Source organism: Acipenser ruthenus, chromosome 18 (genome assembly GCF_902713425.1).
Source record: "Acipenser ruthenus chromosome 18, fAciRut3.2 maternal haplotype, whole genome shotgun sequence".
Taxonomy (NCBI): Eukaryota; Metazoa; Chordata; class Actinopteri; order Acipenseriformes; family Acipenseridae; genus Acipenser; species Acipenser ruthenus.
The window spans coordinates 31348087-31369272 of NC_081206.1; the positions used below are offsets into that span (position 1 = coordinate 31348087).

The 21186-nt window shown below is 41.7% G+C and overlaps 2 protein-coding genes across 3 annotated transcripts; one reads left to right on the top strand and one right to left on the bottom strand.

The window, feature by feature from the left end:
- Positions 1 to 3: 3 nt before the first annotated feature.
- Positions 4 to 8337, top strand: LOC117421986 (lysophosphatidylserine lipase ABHD12-like). 2 transcript variants are annotated; one of them, XM_058990597.1, is made up of 14 exons: positions 4 to 135; positions 1302 to 1549; positions 2786 to 2913; positions 3215 to 3320; positions 3873 to 3992; positions 4357 to 4387; positions 4690 to 4735; positions 5384 to 5513; positions 5679 to 5716; positions 6049 to 6128; positions 6368 to 6450; positions 7083 to 7161; positions 7492 to 7616; positions 7707 to 8337. In XM_058990597.1, the coding sequence occupies exons 2-14, from the start codon at positions 1431 to 1433 to the stop codon at positions 7735 to 7737; spliced, it is 1116 nt and encodes a 371-aa protein (XP_058846580.1). In that variant the 5' UTR covers positions 4 to 135; positions 1302 to 1430; the 3' UTR covers positions 7738 to 8337. The 2 variants fall into 2 exon arrangements, with proteins under 2 accessions (XP_058846580.1, XP_033892449.2); XM_034036558.3 differs by lacking the exon at positions 4 to 135 and having other exon boundaries at positions 1279 to 1549.
- On the bottom strand, positions 8228 to 20770 carry LOC117421963 (glycogen phosphorylase, liver form-like). The gene is made up of 20 exons (XM_034036516.3): positions 20434 to 20770; positions 18791 to 18892; positions 18162 to 18240; positions 17838 to 17941; positions 16740 to 16871; positions 16204 to 16315; positions 15923 to 16005; positions 15689 to 15817; positions 15205 to 15297; positions 14757 to 14903; positions 12807 to 12970; positions 12596 to 12710; positions 12252 to 12353; positions 11687 to 11834; positions 11159 to 11217; positions 10732 to 10873; positions 10374 to 10581; positions 9436 to 9570; positions 9102 to 9168; positions 8228 to 8678 (listed from the first exon to the last, which is right to left on the bottom strand). Exons 1-20 carry the CDS (start codon positions 20674 to 20676, stop codon positions 8472 to 8474), a joined length of 2571 nt encoding a protein of 856 aa, XP_033892407.2. The 5' UTR covers positions 20677 to 20770; the 3' UTR covers positions 8228 to 8471.
- Positions 20771 to 21186: the final 416 nt, after the last annotated feature.

Here is a 21186-nt window from a genome sequence, read left to right on the forward strand (position 1 = left end):
GTTTATAAAACGTGCCTTATTTTAAAACACAAAACGGGATCTGAAGAGTTAGTTGCGTCGTGTTTTTGCGTGCGGCGTTCGTGTATCTGTGCAGCCAGGGAGACCCTGGTTTTGACAGTGAAGTCAGGGAGAGAGGTGTGTGCAGTTAAAAAAAAAAGAAAAACTGTCCGGAAAGAAAGGACTCCGTTTAGAGGTCTGGCTTTACTAAGAAAGGACTCCATTTAGAGGTCTGGCTTTACTAAGAAAGGACTCCATTTAGAGGTCTGGCTTTACTTTAGTTTGAATCGTGTCCATTGTGTTTGTGATGGTCCCTCTATTGCGGGCTCAGGGACGAGGCCAGTGCGAAGTTTCTCATTTAAAAAATATACGAGTTTGAAAAAAAGGTTTGGGATCAGATTGCTTAGGATTTAGCACCCGGTACACAGAGAATTAAAAAAAACAGCAAAGTGCTCTATATCCTGTGTCTGTGTCTATGTCTGTGTGTCTGTCTCTCTGTGTCTGTCTGTCTTTCTGTTTGTCTGTGTCTGTCTGGCTGGCACCCTCTCCACGGTAACCACTCCTAGTCTCCTGGAGACCCTTCTGATTGAATTTGAATCCATGATGATTGCACACCGGTGTGCAGCGGTTTTTATTTGTAGGGATCCTGAGCACACTCTTGTCACTGGGAGTCCACGCTGGCACTGTGAGTTATAATGAGCTCTCACACACACGCACAGAGCTGACTGGTCCTGAAGCCACGCCGGGATGTATTAGCGCTGACACACAGACAGTCTCATTGCAGTGGAAAGGATTAGGCACATTCAGAGCCCAGTACACCGGGGATTACACTGTGTGATGTGCCATTAAAGGAGTGACACACATGGGCTTTCAAAGCCACTTCAATACATCTTATTAGGAAGAGCAACCCTGTTCAGAAACAAAATGAAGGAATGTGTTACAGACTGAATTAGATTCTATATGATGCATTAAATACGATTTGCTTTTATCGGTAATGATAAAGTATTGCATTACTGCAGCATTATGTTTGTCAGTCTCCTGATATTGAAGATAGCTGCTGGATTTACAACCAGCTGTTCAAGCTAGCTCGAATGCGCCCCCGAGTGTTCAACTGAAAGTATTGCATCACATTTATTAAAGTATAGCAACGCGTTTGTCGCTGTACATTTGTAATTTAATATTAAAATCTAATATGCAAACTTACACATGTCCTGCTGGTTTGATATCATGCGCATTTCTCACATGCATCACAGATCCGCTTCCTTATTTCAAGCCGTCTCTCTCGTTCCCTTTTTCTGAGACAGAGAGAGTGCAGCGTCGGTTTGAACTCTCACCACATTTTTGGGTGTGACGTCACTATCTACAAAGGCTCTCTCGAGTGGTGTCCTGTACCGTGCAACTGTGAGGGGGGCATTATCGCAAAACGTCAAAACATGAGGAAGAGAAACGCCAAGCAGGAGTCACAGGAGCCGGAGGAAAAGACAAACCAGAAGCGCTTCACAAAGAGAGGAAAACCAGCCGAAATTAAAACATCTGAGGCCGGCCAGTCGAAGTAAGTTGGCAGGAATAGCGCTGCACGAGTTATTGACACCGTAGAGTGATAAAGCGGTGCGTTTGTGAAGATATCATAATTATTATTATTATATCTGATATAATAATAACGTCTAGTGCGTGTTTGCTGTCGTTAGGTCTGTGAAATGTACTAAATATTTAATTATGACATCATTCCGAGGTACAGATTGGCAGTTTACTTCCGCTTCAGGTCGCTGTCACTCACTGTGAATTATTAATGTTTGAAATATGAAAACAGAAGTGCTTAGGAAATGAAGTACCGTACAGCGGGATAATTCTGTGAGCTGTATGTATCACACAGTACAGGTGTTACTCTTGGGCTGACTATACTCACAAAAAGTAAGTTACCAATTCTGCATTGTAAATCAGAATATACGTTTTCTGATTCGCATCGACGTATTGGAAAAAAAAAATATTGCTTTGCTGATACATATTTCACACAAACACTTGACATATTAATATTTACAATATGTTTAAAAAACCACTACAGCAGTGTCTGTCGCCCTGGATAAGGGTGTCTGTTAAGAAATGTGTGTGTGTCATTGCAAACCTCTTTTATTATTATTATTATTATTTATTTCTTAGCAGACGCCCTTATCCAGGGCGACTTACAATTGTTACAAGATATCACATTATTTTTACATACAATTGCCCATTTATACAGCTGGGTTTTTACTGGAGCAATCTAGGTAAAGTACCTTGCTCAAGGGTACAGCAGCAGTGTCCCCCACTGGGGATTGAACCCACAACCCTCCGGTCAAGAGTCCAGAGCCCTAACCACTACTCCACACTGCTGTCTCTTGCATCATAGACACTGTGCTACGGTTCACTGTAGCACTTTCTTTAGTTGTCAACGTGTATCTGTGGTGAAGGGCATTCTCACTGCACTGCACTTATCTGTGTACAAAGTGACTGTGCACTTCACAAACCAAATTCACTATGACAAAAAAAAACAAACCTGCATTTAAATCAAATGAGAAACATGCAAATGAAAAGGGAATTGTACTGTAATTCTTCTCTTCTAATCATAATCATCATTAATAATAATAATAATAATAATAATAATCATAATAATCATAATCATGATAATTAATAATAATAATAGTAATAATAATAGTATTTTAGGTAGTAATTGTAGTTTAGTGGTCGTCTGTTCAGCTGCATGTTTGCTCCCATCTCTTCACAATGTTATTTGTGTGTCTCTTGATTTTTCCAGATCAGGTAGAGGCTGGCTGAGGCGGATTAAACGCCTGTTCCTGACGCTCTTTGTTGTCTACGTCAGCGTGCCTTTCCTTATCCGCCTCTTCCCAGCGCTGTTGGCCAACGTGGTCTACCTCAGTGCACGTGAGTACGGGACGCATCACTGGGGCTGGGAGGCAACCAGCTTCCAATTAGATTTTCATTTCTTTCTTGCTGTAAGAAACAGTACAAATAAATCAAATACATGGGAAGCTACTCCCTCAGTTTGTAATAGCTTTGATATCATTAGTTAGAAACCCACGAAGCAGTGGGATGCAGGGGTGAGGAGAGCAGGACGGAGGAGAGGAGCTCAGCTGCACAGGTACTCATGAGATGTTCCCTGTTCCTGCTGTTTTTCCTTGCGGTGTTCCTGAACTGGGCTGCGGATGACTGCGTCGGGCTGCAGTGAAAGCCCCGTTCTTCGTGGATCTCCAGCGCCCTGAGGATCTGCAGCTGAACCACACGGCAAACTTCTACCTCTCCCCCGAAGAGGGGGTCCGCATCGGGGTCTGGTGAGCACTGACGCCCTAACGCTGTGATCAAGCCTCAAACTCATCTCCGCGCTTTGAATGAGGACCCTGAAAAGAAACAGTTAGGCACGTATACAGTGCATGGGATTAGATTCGTGTGTAACAGGCTGTGCTGTGTTGATAGGACAAGATAGACCACTGCTGGTGAGACGGTGTAAATTAAATACAGGCACTATTAACTGCTAGTGCTGTGTAGGGAGGGATGGAAATAAGATTCCTATTGCATAGCAGTTTTAACCATTCCAGATTTTACTATAGGCTTGATTAGCCACAGTGTATAGGTAACAAGCTCAGGTGTGTCTTGTTAAACTCACAGTAAAACCAGGAATGGATCTAACAGCTATGCAATGGGAGTCTTATTTCCATCCATGTGCTGGTGTCTCAACCTTTAGACAAGTAACCAAACTTTTTGTCAAATGCATTTCAGGCTACAATACTAAACGTGGCCAGTGAGTGCAGATCTGACCTTATTCAGAGCGGTTGAACAGACCCTGTGTGTGTGTGTGTGTAAGTGTGTGCGTGATCTCCCCGCAGGCACACGGTGCCCGACAGCAGGTGGCAGGAAGCCCAGGGGGAGGGGCTTAGCTGGTACGAGTCGGCCCTCCGAGACCAAGCGCCCATCATCATCTATCTCCATGGAAACGGCGGGACCAGGTGACAATATGTTATCATGGATGCACAGATAACGGAAACCTTTAGGGAAACGCATTTTGACACTTGTATGTATGCAGCAGAAGTAGTAAAAAAATACAAATCTTAAAAATGTGAATTATTTTTTATAACAGCTGCAAATGTATAAGTCACATGGTGTTGTATATTTGCTGAGGTTTGTGTAAGGGTAATGTACAGTATTAGAGTTTTCATTATTTTTCTGATATAAAGTGGTTATTTTTAAGTTGTTTATATAAATATGTAAATGACTGAAAAAGCCACAACATCAGCACATAGTAACATTGTAATAATAATAATAATAATAATAATAATAGTAAAATGATAATAAAGCAATTCTCTTTCACAGGGCTATCGGTCACAGAGTGGAACTCATAAAGGTGGGCAAGACTTCTTTTGTAATTGTGTGGTTTTATTTCATTACCCTTCTGAAGGTTTACCCCTGTATTTTAGCATTTTCCCAGGCTTTTCTTCATAGTTATACGATGCATTTACCTTAGTTTACCACGCTTATTAATGTGCTTTACCATACCTTGCTGTTCTTTACAGTGCTTACCTATGCTTTCACTGTGCTTTATTACACTTCGCTGTGCTTTTACTCAGGGAAGCTTATAAAGGCGATGCCTTGCCTTCATGGTTTGTCCCTCCACAGTGACGCTAACTGTCTGCCTGTGTCTTGTAGGTGTTGAGTGCTGCTGGATTCCACGTGTTAGCCCTGGATTATAGAGGTAGGCTCTGCACTGCCTCATCTGTGTATGTACAGTATCATCCCACTTCAGAGATACGTGCAAATACGTGTGCCAGGTCAGAACAATACATCAAGCTCACAGCGCCATACGGATCAAGGGACGTGCCACGGTCCTGCTGGGCTGCATAAACCACCTCTGCTCATCTCTGAAGAGCCGTTCAGTGCTTCTCAAACATTTTCAAGTTGGGACCCCCACCCCCCAATTCAGAAAAGCCATTGACATCCAGACCTGTATAAACAGGAAATATGAGCAATACAAGCTGATATCCATGAGAGGTCAGGGGCTTACTGACCGCTCTGGCTTTGGGTGAAAATCAGCTTGCATCTTAAACAGCACCTGATGATGAATTTTTAATAATACTTAATATAGTCAGATAACCATAATTAAACAACCAGGGATGGAAATAAGACACCAATTGCACAGCAGTTTCACCAATTCCAGGCGTTGCTATGAGCTTGATTAGCCACAGCGTATAGGTATCAAGCTAACTCAGGTAGGTCTTATTAAATTTATTGTAAAACCAGGAGTGGATCGAAATGCTATACAGTGGTAGTCTTATTTCCCTCCCTGCTGTAACACTGCAGCTCATTTGAATGCTGCTGGCTGCTCTGCTCTCCTGTCCTGCAGGGTTTGCAGACTCGACGGGGGACCCCAGTGAGGAGGGCATGACCGCCGACGGCGTGTACCTGTACCGCTGGGTGAAGGAGCGCAGTTCGGGCAGCCCGGTCTGCTTCTGGGGTCACTCTCTGGGCACAGGGTGAGACCTGTGTAATAAACATCGCTTTGCATTGAACAGAACAGCAGGACAGCTATAAACCGCTGCCTGCAACGGTGTGGTCATGCTTGCAAGTGTTAAAGCAATGTGAGTTTGCTGCGACACAGTGATACTTTGTTGTTCTTATACTTCTGTGTGTTCTTTCAGAGTGGCCACCAACGCAGCTTGCAGGTTACAAGACCAAGGTAAAAGCAACAGCAGCAGCAGTTTCTAAAGGATTTCAGAAAAGGTCACTCCATATGAAAATGCATGTCTGTGTTATAGCTCCACAGACACTGAAATTACTTTATTCTTAACTTATACTAAACAGACTATAGCACATTTTAATTAATAATAATAATAATAATAATAATAATAATAATAATATTGGTAGTACTACTACAAAAAAAAACATGATTGTACATTTAGATACAAGTTTTATTTTAGTAGGTGCATAGATTTCTGAATGTTATTTTTTATGTTGGATATTGACATGTAAATTATGGCTTCTCTGTGTAACCGCTTGCTGTGTGTTCAGGAAGCCCCCCGGACGCGGTGATCCTTGAAGCACCCTACACCAACATCCGAGAGGAGGGGGCACACCACCCCTTCGCACAGGTGAGCAACGCCCTTCACAAGCGATTCAAACATGGGAATAAGTAGTTTTTTTTTTTTTTTATGATTCATATTTTAAAGTTGGATTTTTTTTTTGTAAGAATCTAATCCCCTAACATTCCTCTCCAGTCTCCCTCCCTGATCCCCTTTGCAACTGTAACCCCGGTCTCAGCTGGTCCGCCCTGGTTCACTGTCTTCTATCTTGGAACACTTTGTATTGAATTACCCGGTTTTGTTTCAAGATCTATAGGATTTTTCCAGCGTTTGAATACTTCTTTCTGGACACCATGGCCCTCAGCAACATATTCTTCCCTAACGATGAGAAGTAAGTGCATGAATGGTATTCTGTGTTTTTGATTCACAGTGTAAATCCTATCTGTGATGCACCAAAAAAGATAAGCAGTTGATATAAAGTCACATGGCCACTTTACAGTGCTGCTGTGGATAAAAACGAGTTTGCCGCAGAGCAATGAAACCTGGAGACCCCATACGATGGGGACCAGGATGCTTGTTGTTGCATTAATGTTTGCGTCCCTTCATTTGGAATACTAACAGCAGAATGCAGTGTATTCACTGGGACACGCACACCACTTGACTGATTGCCTTCTATCAGTTGCGTTTTCCCAGTAGCATCTTAAGGTGGTCTACTGGCTTTATAACACACAATAGCAGAAAAAACAATATGGGTCTAAAAATATAAAGCAAACATACTGGAATGAAATTTCAGTTCACTGCTGTGCATGACCAGCATTGGCAGAAACAACAAGCTGAGATTCCTGAGTCCCATGAGAAGTCCCAAACAAAACCCATTCTTTCTTCAGCTGTACCAAACTTTGCACTGCTGTAAAGGAGTAGTTGACATGTCATTATCATTTCACTACTGTTCAGTGTTTCTGAAGCACGCTTGTCTGTGCCTGATGTTGGGTACAGAGGGTGACTTTGTGTTTCGCTGTTCAGCTTGAAGTCCATGTCCAGTCCCCTGATGATTCTGCATGCAGAGGATGACCACGTGGTGCCCTTTGAAATGAGCAGAAAGGTACGCCTCCCAAAATATACCAAGAAACACTTAAAACAACTATTTGTGACATTAAAAGGTTTTGACAATCATTAACAAGGAAAAACAGTTTAACACAGTTGTATTTAATTAACACATTACTAGTGTAAAGACCAAAGGAAGAATACACTTTAAGGATCCCCACCCCAGAAATGCATCAGAATTAAAGTGCACATGCTGCATTTTCAGTGACTTGCAATAGCAATAATGTCCTTCAAATGTAATGGAATTACAAGCCGGTTTGACCAGTCACCCTGCAGGTATTATTGCTGAAGTGAGTTTTGCTTCTCCTCTCTTCTGCTTACACTGAAGCTGTACGAGATTGCACTGAAGTCCCAGCACTCCCAGGAGAACGTCAAGCTGGTTTCATTCGATGGCTCTCTTGGATATCGACACAACAACATTTACAAGGACCCCAAGCTGCCAGCTCTGCTGTGGTGAGATCTGTGTTTGTTTATAAGTCAGTTTTTATTTGTAATTATTTATTTAATTAAAGTCTAAAAACTTTTTTTGAATTTTTGTTTCAGGGAGTTTCTACAGCCTGTGGCAGAATTCTGATCACACATAGCTTTTTAGAAAAAAAAAAAAAAGACAATTCCATTAATATTGCACTGAATGTAGACTGTTGTAAAGTTGTTTGAAACCTGATTTGTAAAATAATGAAAAGCTAAATAAAAAAGGTGGCAGTAATAAAAGGAGACTCATGCAACACAAACATGCCCAACAGGCAATTTCCCCCTGGATTAAATATTGTACACATCCATTTTACGTTAAAGAAATTCCAACAGGACAGCATATGAAGTTCACTAAAGTTAGTGCTGTAAACTATGCTACCAAAACTCCTGTTCATCACTGCAGAATACAAGCTACAGTGGGTTGGTTACCCAAATAACCACAGCTCTCATAGCATTCCATTAAAACAACTACATTTGGAAGAGTGATTAACCCTATTGTAATCATTGGAATTCAAGAAAATCTTTCCTTGACATTTGACAAAAAATAAAAAGGGGTGTGTGCTCACAATAGAAACCTGCATGCAAAGAACAGGTTCTGGAAAATGTGCTTTTATTGTTTGAACAGTACAGAAATCTTGCTTGTATCAGATGACAAGTCTGAAAGCCGCATTTTCAAAAATTAAACTTTTTTTTTTGTACCCTCTACTGCAACTTTAAGACTTATTTATCACAGAACTGCATTTAATTTATGGGGTAGGGGGGCAAGGGATATATATATCTCTGAAATTAAACAGTTTAGATAGAAAATGAAGCTTGTGAATGCAAGTGCTCTTAAGTTTACAAAAGGTTTCCCTTGGACTTGGGTTTCATAGCAGCCTCTCGAGTTTCCACAGGCTCACGGGGCTCGTTCGGGGGCTTGATCTTTATATCCGAAGGCTCCACCCCCCAGATATCCTTGGCATACTCCTTGATGGTCCGGTCGCTGGAGAACTTACCCGACGCTGAAATGTTTATGATCACCATCTTGGTCCACTGCTTCGGGTCCTGCCACAAAAAACAAAACAAAACAAAAAAAAAAAGTGAAGGGCTTAGGTTTAAGGATTCCTGTACTAGTTGATAGGTGATCACAAAAGGCTTATCTGTGGGGGAAAAAAAACCCCACCACACACACACACACACACACACACACACAGCTCTAGCATGCTTCAGATTACTCGGGTTGGTCCCCAGGGACCTCCTTTGCAAGAGCATCTGGCAGAGCTGCTGTCCCAAGAGGGAACAAACAGGCAATTCAGACAGCCATTTCACACCAAATGTGAGCGCAGTTTAAACATATCCCCTGCTAGATGAAAGTGGAACATTCTGTAGAGTAGATAGTGTAGCTCGAAGTTTGCATCTTTTGGCAGTGGAGGGGAGGAGGAGGTTAGCAACATGCCTTATTCAATTTACAGATGGAAGCATCCTTACCTGGTAAAGATTGCTCGCTTTTTCCTGGCTTTTAACATAGTCTTCAAAGTCAGCAAAAACTTTAAACCTGTGTAAACATCATATGGACAGTTAACTAGATTGATAGTCCTTTGTTGGTGTATAATGTAATCTTTGACCCTGGATAAACCTGCTCATTTTAGCTGGAATTTAAAACAGACTAGTTTGTATTCCAAATAAACAAACCTTTGCAACTATAGCTGTATATATAAAAACAAAAAGGGTTCAGCTAGTTTAATTTAGGAAAGTGGTCTTATGGCAGCAACGTAAACTGCAGTTAACAGGTGCGTGTGCACTGCATCTCCCTGGTACACACCTATCATGTTTGAAAAGCATGTCAGTGATGTCCTTGAAGAGATCAGGCTGTTTCGGGGAGAAGTAGCCACTTTTGATCTGATCCATCACCTGTTTCAGTTCTGGCAACTTGTCATAGTAGTCCATGGCATTGTACCTGGGGGGAGGGAGGGAGGGAGGGAGGAGAAGAAGAAGAAGAGAGAAAGAAAGAAAGAAGACAAAGCTATTGTGTTAAAAGAAATTCCAGCCGTTTGCCATTATCCTAATTGGCCTCCGAGTGCAAGGCCACTGGAATCAGGTTCACAATTTACCCTCCTCTTTCCTCCTGGAGCACTCTGAGCAAACGATCTGCTGCCAGGAGTGGATATGATCTTTGAAGTTCAGTGGAAAAGACCGTTACCGGGACAGGTGATCCATGCCAAGAAAGTCAATGTTAGGTAGAACCCGTTTGGAGGTGGATGCATCAGTTAAGACCTTCTGTCTTGTTAATTGAAATAAATGTTTTGTTATCATGAATGGTTCTTGGAACATATGGAATGAGCCAGTATGATCTCAGCTCGCATAAATTGCTGAACAGTGTTAACTGTAAAACTATTGGGATCTTAAGCACTGGAATCCATTCCTGATGTGATCCCCAAAGTGTTCCAGGTGAGATCCAGGCTATACAAAACAGCAGCAATGAGCAAAACCTGACCCTCCATCTATCAATTAATAGAGAATTAACATTCCACAGCATCATCATATATGGGGTTGAAGTGCAAGACATCTGACCCTTCTAGAAGAGCAGAGTTTTCCAATGCACATAACAGCAAAATAGACCGCCTCCGAGACAGTGTCCAATTACAGAGATTACTCTAGAGTCTGCAATATAAATTAAAAGAACTGACTAAGTGTCTTAGTCCAACACAACTTCCATTCCAAAGATAGATGAAACTTGGTAAACCCCCCTCCAGTCCTCACCCCTTCTTGTCAAGAGCCTCCACGTCCGCCACCCTCATGCCGAAGATGAAGAGGTTCCCCTCTCCCGCCTCCTCTGCCATCTCCACATTTGCTCCATCCATGGTGCCGATGGTCAGCGCCCCGTTCAGCATGAATTTCATGTTGCCCGTGCCCGAGGCCTCGGTGCCGGCTGTGGAGATCTGCTCGGACAGGTCAGTCGCCGGGATCACTACAGGACAGGAACATGTTAGCCACAGTCCACTGAAAGACACACACTTCTTAAAAATACTTTAAGAAAAATGATGTTATTCTTCAACCCAAGTTTATAGCTCTATATAAGCCTATGTGTGGTCTTGGGGAGCAGTCAGTGAGGCTGTACCTTTCTCAGCCAGGGACACACGGTAGTTTTCCAGAAAAATGACCTTGAGCCTGTTGCCCACCACAGGGTCGTTATTCACCACATCTCCCACAGACGTGATGAGCTTGATGATCATCTTGGCCATGTGGTAACCGGGGGCTGCCTATGGGAGGAGGAGAAGGGCTTCAGTTTAATAAATCATACAAGACATTTAGATTGCATGGCCACCACTTTTATCAAAGATTGAAAATGGAAATCAAGCGGTTTCAACTCGTGGATGAGGTACTGCTCACCTATACAATATTAGCCATGAGAGCACAGGTGGGTTCAGTTAGAAAAATGCAAGTCTAGAACTGCTCAGCTGCTATTCAAATAAGGTCTTTTCATCCCGGCTTTCTCATTTGATGAATGTATACTTATAAAAGGCAAGGTCACCAGATCAGCTTACTTTGCCACCAATAATGACAGTTCTTGGGACAAAATGCTTTGCAGGGTCCTTCTTTATGCCTAATGGGAGACACAAGTTGGGCAAAGAGGTCCATATCATTGATGTGCAAACATATGACCAACTAAGCTAGTCCATGACCTTAGACACTTAGTAATGATGAGTCTAAGGTAATGGAAAACTTAAGAAATAATGTTGCCTAGTGCTTTTATCACCAATTTACGATTACCAACAACAACTAGTTAAAAACCCAATTCACTCTTGTATAAATTACATTGCCCATATCCACACTGCTTAAAACAATGAAGTGAATGACAAGCGCATTGTTCCAATGAATGTTGATCATGCACTATTCAGGTAGTGTCAAAGGGGTAAATGGTACCACAGGCAGGTATCCAAACATTAGTGCTATTCAGGGTCTGTAAAACTAGCTAGCTACAGTATGATAAATGCTTCTGAAGTACATGCACTACACCAGCGATGAGCTGAACTTGGACAGTGGATTTCAGATGCATGCAGCACTGTACTCACGGTTGTACATCGTGATTATGTGCAGACAGTTGAGCAGCTGCCTCTTGTACTCATGGATTCGCTTCACGTGGACATCGAACATGGAGGAGGGGTTGATCTTCACCTTGTACTCCTTCTCCAGGTACTGTGCAAATTTCATCTTGTTCTCCTGTTGGAGGGAAGAGCAGTGGGGTAACTGTTAGAACAGAGCTAAAGCTTCATCACTAGAAGTTGGATTGTATTGTTTGGCCACACGTGGGAAAGAACTAAAAACGGGTACAACCGACTCCCATTTTAAAAGATACAGAGCTTTACGTAGTATTTAACCCAAAATCCAACTTCTTTTTAAAGTCACAGCGAGCCGTATATATTATTCCTTTAGGTCAGCGATTCATTTTAGTATAGAATGTTATAGCATTATACAAGGAAGGCATTGCTACAAGTTTAATTAGCAGGAAGGGAACAGTGAACTGAATGGCAGTTGTACTGGATTAGTACAGCGTGCAGCACTCGCAGTTGTAGCTGACACTTTAACTGGAACATTTGGTGTATGTTTAAACTTTAAGCAAATGTGCCAGTGCCTCACCTGTTTTACTTTTGAAACATCTCGAATGAAAGACTCATCATTGACAAATGCAGCAATCTTCCTCAGCTGGCTCAGATCCTTTACATACCCGTCTCCAATTTTCTAGAAAACAAAAGTGAAGAGCCTCTCACTCACAGCAAGAAATGAGAACAAAAACAAAGAATCCCTGGGACTTAAGCAATGGGAAATGACAGATCAAATGTAAACAAGTAAAATGGATGTGAAAAAAAAAAGCTTCATGGATATATCTATAGAGGTTGACATGATGTGGCAGTGAACAGTTCATTTCTATCTTGCAAATGCAGTTGCATACTTGCTCTGTTCAGTTAAGCAATACGGATTACCTCAGCGATGAGTTCAGCCAGCCCTGCATTGCACATCAGCAGCCAGCGTCTGGGGGTGATGCCGTTGGTCTTGTTCTGGAACTTTTCGGGCTCCAGCTCACTGAAGTCACGGAACCTGCATTAGGGCAAAAAGGAATAAAATATTGTCAGGAGCCATTAAGATTCAGCAAGCCCGCGACGTGGATAAACAGGGGCTTTAGTATATCCTTACACTTGGTCCTTGACGATCTGGGAGTGGATCTGTGCCACCCCGTTGACTGCGTGCGAGCCAACAATACACAGGTGTGCCATGTTGATCCTCTTCACACCCTCCTCCTCGACGATAGACATCCTGCGCAATCGGTCCATGTCTTTTGGGAACAGAGCAGAGATTTTCTGCAAGAAAATACAAAACAGATGTTTCTTTAAAAGGTGCTCCAAAATGTTTACTGGTCATCCTGTAGAATTGAATGGTCTTAATTTCAAATGTTTGTGAAATAACTGGTCCCTATGCAATAGACAATGAAAATAAAATAAAACTACACCACAAGTGCCTTTTCACACTTCAACGTACATTAAGTCTTGGTCATTTCAACTTCGAGCATAGTGCCTCCTAGTGGACAAATGCATTTTCTTTAAAAAAAAATAATGTTAGTGTGGTGTCCCAGGCAAGGATATTAGGCAACAGTAATCTGCAGTGCCTGCACACATCCAGAGTATTCATACACACCAGGACACTTGGAATAAACAGTCAGCCACAGAAATGTTTGGTCTGCACAATCAATGCTTTAGTTTAACAATGACATTTGATTTTACAAGGACAGGTCAGAGCTAAAAAGGTGCTGCCAAGTCTTAGAAAGGCAGTGGGTCGATGACAGAAAAGTAGAAGCCTGTCCACAATAGTTGTATTATGCCATGCTCCACTTCGTGCAGAAGTGTGTAGGAAACAAAAGCTAATTACGAGTTAGAAAATACATATTTTCCAACATTAACATTTTACTGGCAGGAGCAGGTATATCTACACAAGGATATTTAGTTAATCTTATTAGCACAAACCTCTTAAATTGTTATCTTTTGGTTCTTTTAATTTGGAATATACAGATTTTAAATTAAACGTTGGAGGAAGTTGCCACAGATTCCTGGTTGATGTAACTGTCACTATTTAATTATATCTTGATGTAACTATCACTATTATCTGCTGTATTATTAAATTGTGGTTTGTCACACTTGTACATTGCTTGAACAAAAGTTATTGTATTTCTTGCTCTTATTGTATTACTTGTATTGTAACACTTGAAATGTATTTGCTTACGATTGCAAGTCGCCCTGGATAAGGGCGTCTGCTAAGAAATAAATAATAATAATAATAATAATAATAATAATAATAATAATAATAATAATATGTACTTCTCTACATTTATTGCAGTTCAAACTCACTGCAATAGTCTTGCTACAATCAGACTGTGCAAGCCTACAGAAGTTTACTGCTTTGCACCTGATATATCTGCATAACCAGAGATAATCAAAATATGGGGCACAATAAAAGAGGAGGAGGGTTTAACCCTTTGCAGTCCATTGTCGGACTGGGTCCGACATTGCAATTATTCCTCACAGGTCCTTTGTCGGACTGGGTCCGACATCATTATAGCAACGCAATAAACGGGTGTTTAAAAAGGCCTCTCTCATGAATAGTCATACATGGTATCAGGTATCAGATAACGGGGCGTTCATAGTAAACAAGCTGGCTGAGTGCGTCAGCGCACAGAGACTATCATGGACATTTGCAGAGCTTTTTTCAGATGTTATAGTAATAAAATAATGACTTGGATCGCATTATTGAGGAGTTTGGTGATAAAACGAGTGAGCCGGAGATGATCGATCGGTATGTACGACTATTACTATTATTATTTATTTCTTGCATAGGTGAACGCTATAGCAAACAAAAGGGTGGGGCGGGGCTGGAGATGCCTAGTGAGTGCTTTGTTGATATGCAGGGCCATTTAAACCCGTTTGACTGTGAAAAAAAATACTTTTAAACAGCGCGTATAAAATTAACTGCGCGTGTGAAAATTAATTAGACCTGGCGTGCCTGACGCGCAGTTAATAAATGGACTGCAAAGGGTTAATAGTAACCCTAACCCTACAGCATACACAAACCACGCTTTAAAAGGGAGATACTTGCATCCAAGTGCTTCTGGTTGATCTCGTAGATTATGTGCAGGTGTCTAGGCAGCAGCTTCTCCATCAATTGAACAGGCCAGCGCTCCAGAGCCTCAGGAAGCACAGTGTGGTTGGTGTAAGCAAAAGTCTTCTGGGTGATCTCCCAGGCCTGGGCACAGATGAACACATTAAAGACTGTCCTGTACAGTGTTCCCTCCTTCATTCAACTTGTATCTAAATAACTCAGGGACTACTGGAGGGCAGTAGATTAGTGAAGGCTCCCTATGCAGTGAAGTATAGCACATGTACAATTCAACATTACCTGCCTAACTTGAAATCAACCAAGTTATCAAATTGTGAAATCAGGGAGAATTATATTTCACCAATTCATTTAGACACTACCAAACTTACTACGTATAAAGTTAGAGTTTGAAATTCTTGGACATTTCTTATCTCCATGCACCCCTGACCTTATCATAGGGTAGTTTCTCGATGTCCACCAAGATCCTCATCAGCTCAGGAATAGCCATGGCAGGGTGGGTGTCATTCAGCTGAATAGCCACCTATAAAAAACACAGGATTCTTATAAATTAGGTACAGGTCACTGAAGTGTTTCAGTTGGCATGGAAAAAGCCATAGACTGCGTTTTCCACATGTACGATCGCATGGATTTGTAGTTTATATAATTCTCCACACAGACTTGATGAATAGGCATTTCAACTACTTTCTGGATAGATGCATGTTCTTTTATTATGTAAAACATACCAACAATTTCTCTAATTAAGGCATAACTAACAAATCTAGATTGATATAACCATGAAACAGATCCCTAAACCAAACTAATGAAAAATCTTGTAATGCCAAACATTGCAACGTGAAGTCTGGCATTCTCATTACTGTTCAACATTAGAGTTTCGAGTAAGCCTTGCTCAGCAGTACAGAAAGGACCAATACCTTGTCAGGAAAGGTCTCAAAGGTAATGCGGCCCTTCTTGGAGGCCTTGAATCTCCTGATGATGTCCTGTAGTGTAGCAGCAACCACGAAATACTCCTGCTTCAGACGCAGCTCCTTCCCCTCGAAGAACTGAAAACATGCAGGCAGCGTCCCCAACAAGAGAGCGGGTTCAGAAGTCTCTTAATTACACCGGAATGGGCAGCTTGTTTTAAAAGGTAGGTTGTGCACACTTACATTGTCGTTAGGGTAGAGCACTCGGGAGATATTCTCAGCCACACTCCTGTCCAACACAGCTTGAATGTAGTCTCCCACGTTAACTGGACAAGAGAATTGACAGTCACATTCATAAAACATGGCCAAGAGTTGCACACATGCAAATCGCAGAGAAGTGCATCCAGTTAAAATGGCTCAACACGTAATTGTGACTGGCATTCATAATTGTAAAGAAACACAATTTTTGCATGTGCCATCACACACTGTGCAACGAGCCTGGGACTGGAGGCTACTGCACTTACAGTCCTGCAGATTGAAGTCGTTGGGAGCCCGGGCAGACCAGAGCCTCATGGTGTTGACAGTGTTGTTCATGTACCCTGGGATGGGAGTGTCATAGGGCATCGCAAGGACCACCTGCCAATGCAAAGCAAGTCACCATTTTTGTCTCCAGTAAAAACCAAGAGAAGGCTGCAGGTGAGAATCTGCATGGGCACCACGTCCATGAAGCAGATGGGGTGATGGACTGTAATTTTGACTGTTATCCAGCATTACACTTGAATGTATTAATACCAGTTATATATGTTCTCTTCATTAAAAGAACCATTGGTGGACAAGTAGCTGTGTAGTGCTTTTGCCGATACAAAGCATGTAAAGTACCACAATAAGACAATACACATTGAAGTATCTAATGTTACCTTAAGGTAATGCAGTCCAACATTCAGGCCAGTTGGTCTTAAACAAGCTGCAAGAGTTACTCTGGATATAAAACCCACTGGGGGTTGGGGGTCCCAGGATAAAAGGTCAGGTTGTACTGAAGAGCCCCCTGGCTGGAGCGTACCTGTGTGTCCACCCACTTGGGTCCCTCCCTGGTTTTTTCCACATGGCCATAGAAGTGAACGGGCAGCATAAACTCTGGACGAGCCTTCTCCCAGGGATTGCCATGCCTCAGCCAGTCATCAGCCTCCTCCACCTGTGCACACAACATCCAGCAGTCTTATACTTTCAACACTGCAGACCTGTATACAGGTCTAGGAAAGATGCCTTCACTCACAGCTACACTTTAGTATAGCAACAATAACTCCTTAAGACAGACCAGTAAACTAACCCAACATGAATATCTGTCCTTTTATTTCAAATGTGACTGCACTAAAATAAAATTAGGATCACGGCATGTTACAGTATTTATAATTGCACTATAGTTAATGTCGACATTTAGATGGAACAGTTACCTGTATAAAACACATCACAGAATTTTGAAGTTTGCTTTTTGAGCATGTATCATTTAGCACTTGGGTCATAGTTAAGGGAATACAAAAGATACAAAGTTATATTTTTGTTGATTAAAAAGGAGAGCACACTGTTGAAACTTGCAGTGGTGAAACTTCGTAGTGTAGACCTAATCTATAGGTTTGTACTTGTTTACCCAGGTAAATCAGTGCTTATCAAAAGTTGGAGTTTGCATTGCAAACATGCAGTAGAGCTTCAAACAGAGCTGGTTCTTATTTGAGCAGATGGCTGTTTGCACAAATTTCGCTTTCCTCTAATCATTACAAACTGATCAGCAGTTCGTAACGCCATGCTTCCTGTTAATGATTGCCTAATCCAACAACCTACTGACCCACATCCTGCAGTCAACCAACTTTAACCCCTGCCAAATGTCAAGTAACTGTTACTTTGAGCTAGAAAGACATGTACAGGCTAAAATGCATTAGTTAACCCTTTGTGGCATTGCATCCTGAAATTTTAAATCAGTCGTAGTTGTATGAAGGCATTCAGATGATGTGCAGGAATCAGAAGCATCTCAGTACCTGGATCATGATCATGCTTGACTAGACCAATATGCAATAATGCAAGTTAAAACCACACACTATACAATCCTTCAGTGAAATAGCAGAGATGCTGTTACCATGTAACACTACAGATGGCGCAAGCATACCTGCCATCCATCGTTGATCCTCTGGTTAAAGATTCCATATTCATATCGGATTCCATATCCGTAGGCTGCAAGGCCCAGGGTAGCCATGGAGTCCAGGAAGCACGCTGATGAAAGAGAGCAAGGTTAAAATACATCAACTTCATGTTCGTTCTCTCAAAGTCAACTTGTACTTTATTTTTTTAAATTGTGCTCACTGTGGCGGATTTTAAAATCAAGCATCTTTGCCAGTGTTACTGAATACAATCTGCATGAAGGGTTTTCAGGCAATGAAGACAGCAGTGTCGCACCTCTTGTAAAAGCATCTACATCCAAGAGAAAGATTACCTGCGAGTCTGCCCAGGCCACCATTTCCCAGACCAGCATCTTCCTCCATCTCCTCCAGATCTTCCATATCCAAACCCAGCTAGTCACCGAGACAAATACAAACATGATAGGCAAACTACAGGAAAGCCAACATATTTAATAGAGAGGCCAGTTTTTATGGATTAAAAGGACTGGAATTCTGAGATTGGTAGACCCACTTTTAGTTGCGCGACATGCTTGGAGCAAATTAGGATGGGCACGAACTTTGTGGTTTGTGACGTTCATAGCCCAACAACTGTAGAAGACAATTTAAGCTTTTTCTTGGCTATTCAGATCAGTTTTTTTTTTTTTTAAATATATAAAAAATAAAAATAAAAAAATCTTCATGGATTATTTGACACACAATGCATGGTTATTCCTGGGAGAAACACTGTATTGGGTATTGGACAGACTTCTGCCAGTCACATCAAGCCTTTAAATAAGTAAAGGCCAGCACTACATTACACTCTGAACAGATGTTCAGCCACATTTTCACAATGCAGACAATTCCTACAAAGGTTCTCCTAAAGAATTGTGTAACATGCTCGCCAGGTAAACCAGCAATGTTCACAGCCCCCTCCCCCTGTGAATGAAGCATGGCACCCCCTCACCTGATAGATGGCCTCATCGCAGGCATTCTGCAGACCCAGGTTGATCATAGTGTTCTCCAGGGTGCGGCCCATGTAGAACTCAAGGGAAAGATAATACACGCGCTGGGGAGAGACAAGGCAACAATTATTTTCACACAGCAACTGGCAAGCGTTTAGCTCCATGTCATGAGAGGAAATATATGGGGGGGTCAGTGTTAACACATTGAACTTGTCACTTCCTTTTAATATCAAATGTAGAATCATAACCTCAAATCAAGCAACATAACACTATTCATGCAGTGATAAAAGTCAAAAGTCAAAACAGAGGGCTGCAGCAGAAAAACAAATTGAAACATGCAGCAAAAACTAGGATTGTTCCACATTGGTCTCAGTTATACTTGGCCAATCTGTTTCTCAATGCCTTTTTCAAAGACTGCTAGGTATAGGTAGATGCCAATCAAATATATTAGTTTTTAGCCTTAAGAGTTTCCACACAAACCTCCTTTTGCAGCTGCCAAAAAATACACTACTTGGCTGAGTCGTGCAACTCTAGCAGGGACTTACTCAGCCAGAGCAGAAATGCACTGTAAACAAACACACTTTGCTAGTTAATCCACTACTGGGTAATTTATTGATTTGTTTTTCTGATTATTTATTTATTTATTGTTAAAAAGGGATCAAAAATCAGTGCTTGTAGAACCATGAACGCCATCTTGAAGATTCACGCTTTCAAGAAACCAAATCATAATACTACTCAAACTGCACATATTTTTTTCTGCGTTCCCATAACTGGAAACAAATAACTGACGTTTCTAAGCTGCTTGCAAGAGACTTGAAATTGCCTGACTTGCAAGTTGCCAACAGTGAAAATGTAGCGCTTATTAAACACCATTTAAAGACAAATACTCGCAGGGGGAGTGTTAATTAATGAAATGGCATATTAAAGTAAACTGCCAATTAACGTTTGGCAGTAGCTGTGCACATTTATTTTCGCAGCATGAGGGCATGAACAAGGAGTTTCTTGATTTATTTAAACAGAGATCTCAATCTGTCTTCTGCAGCGTAAACCGCTTTCTGACTGATTGTGCAGAGGGGCTACGTGACAAAACACATACTTTAAAATTTCAGTGCGCCGAAGAGGGAAGTAGCAAATAAAATGTGTCTTCGACGAGTTCAACCTTAACCTGAACGGTTTCAAGTTCATCTACTACGGCAACACATTACAAACTAAAATGCACCTAGTCTTTTATGACAGTACACTCGTTTAAGTTCAGCCACTCAATACTTGTGTGTAACTTACACACTCAGTGAAGAGAAATATATAGATTATCCCCTCGGTCACTCCGTGGATAATTGTACCGATCTAGGTAGGTGTCCATTTTATGATGGACATATGGGTTTTTTAAGTTTTGTAACTCCATAAAAGTTAACACAAACTGCTCTAAAATGTAAATACAAACTCGAGACCGAAGGCGATATACGGTATACCTTACCGTCCCAGTTTAGTGAAATCAAATCAGTGTGGTGGTCGAGGACTCGTAATAAAAAAAAAAAAAAAAAAAAAATCCAAAATTCTCCACAGAGAAGGAAAAACAAACAAAAACAAGGAGAGTGTGTCTACCTGCATGTTATGTTATTTATTTATTTTGATTTCTTTCGCTCACCTTTGGGTCGGTTTCGTAGTAGTACTGCTGAGTCCTGAGCCATCTCCCGACCAGGTGATCCCGAACGGTGTGAGCCAGCGCGAAAAAGTAGTCTCTCTGCGTCGACACATTTCTATCCTTCGCCAAGGTGAAATGCAGGTGCCTGTTAAACCCTTTCTTTATCTCGGCGACATTCTCCACCCCAACTATCCCCCTAATACTAATTTGCTTCCTCTTCTCCTGGTCTGACATAGGCGTTGCCATGGTGTAGTGTTAGACTTGTTTAAGTTTGTGTTTATTTTCGTCTCACTCGCTTCACAGTTGAAGGAAAGACACAAGCGCTCGTGTCAGCCTCCTGCGCTATTTATATTACAGGCGGGCGCCGCTCATTGTAGGCGGGGCAACGGGGCAAGCATCTCGAGCGACACAAAAGAACGACCGCGGATTTATTTAAAACTTTGTTTTCAAACTGAATTCGGTTGCAGGATTCTTCCCAAAACGTTAATCTTGATACTACTGGTTTGATAACTATACTGCAAGTGGGACAGCACAGTACAGTACACTACAGCAGGCACTGACCGCATAGCCTGCGGTGAAACAAGGGGGTGTACAGAATATGCGCTGCAGTCGGCTATGTTTGAAGTAATTGATAATTGTATCTGGTTCATCTTGACCTGCAGGGTAAATTTAATCATTCAACCCGAAGGTACAAGGGACATATGTGTCCCATAAATAAAAAAAATAAAATAAATGATGCTAGTTTTTTTTTATTCT

Excerpts from the sequence above, each read along its gene's own strand:
- LOC117421986 (XM_058990597.1), top strand. The coding sequence starts at position 1,431 with ATGAGGAAGAGAAACGCCAAGCAGGAGTCACAGGAGCCGGAGGAAAAG. Across the intron at positions 6,129-6,367 it reads CACACCACCCCTTCGCACAG|ATCTATAGGATTTTTCCAGC; the intron begins GTGAGCAACGCC and ends TTTTGTTTCAAG. Across the intron at positions 7,617-7,706 it reads AAGCTGCCAGCTCTGCTGTG|GGAGTTTCTACAGCCTGTGG; the intron begins GTGAGATCTGTG and ends TTTTTGTTTCAG.
- LOC117421963 (XM_034036516.3), bottom strand. The coding sequence starts at position 20,676 with ATGGCAACGCCTATGTCAGACCAGGAGAAGAGGAAGCAAATTAGTATT. Across the intron at positions 18,241-18,790 it reads GCGATGAGGCCATCTATCAG|CTGGGTTTGGATATGGAAGA; the intron begins GTGAGGGGGTGC and ends CTCGGTGACTAG. Across the intron at positions 12,711-12,806 it reads CAGATCGTCAAGGACCAAGT|GTTCCGTGACTTCAGTGAGC; the intron begins GTAAGGATATAC and ends GCCCTAATGCAG.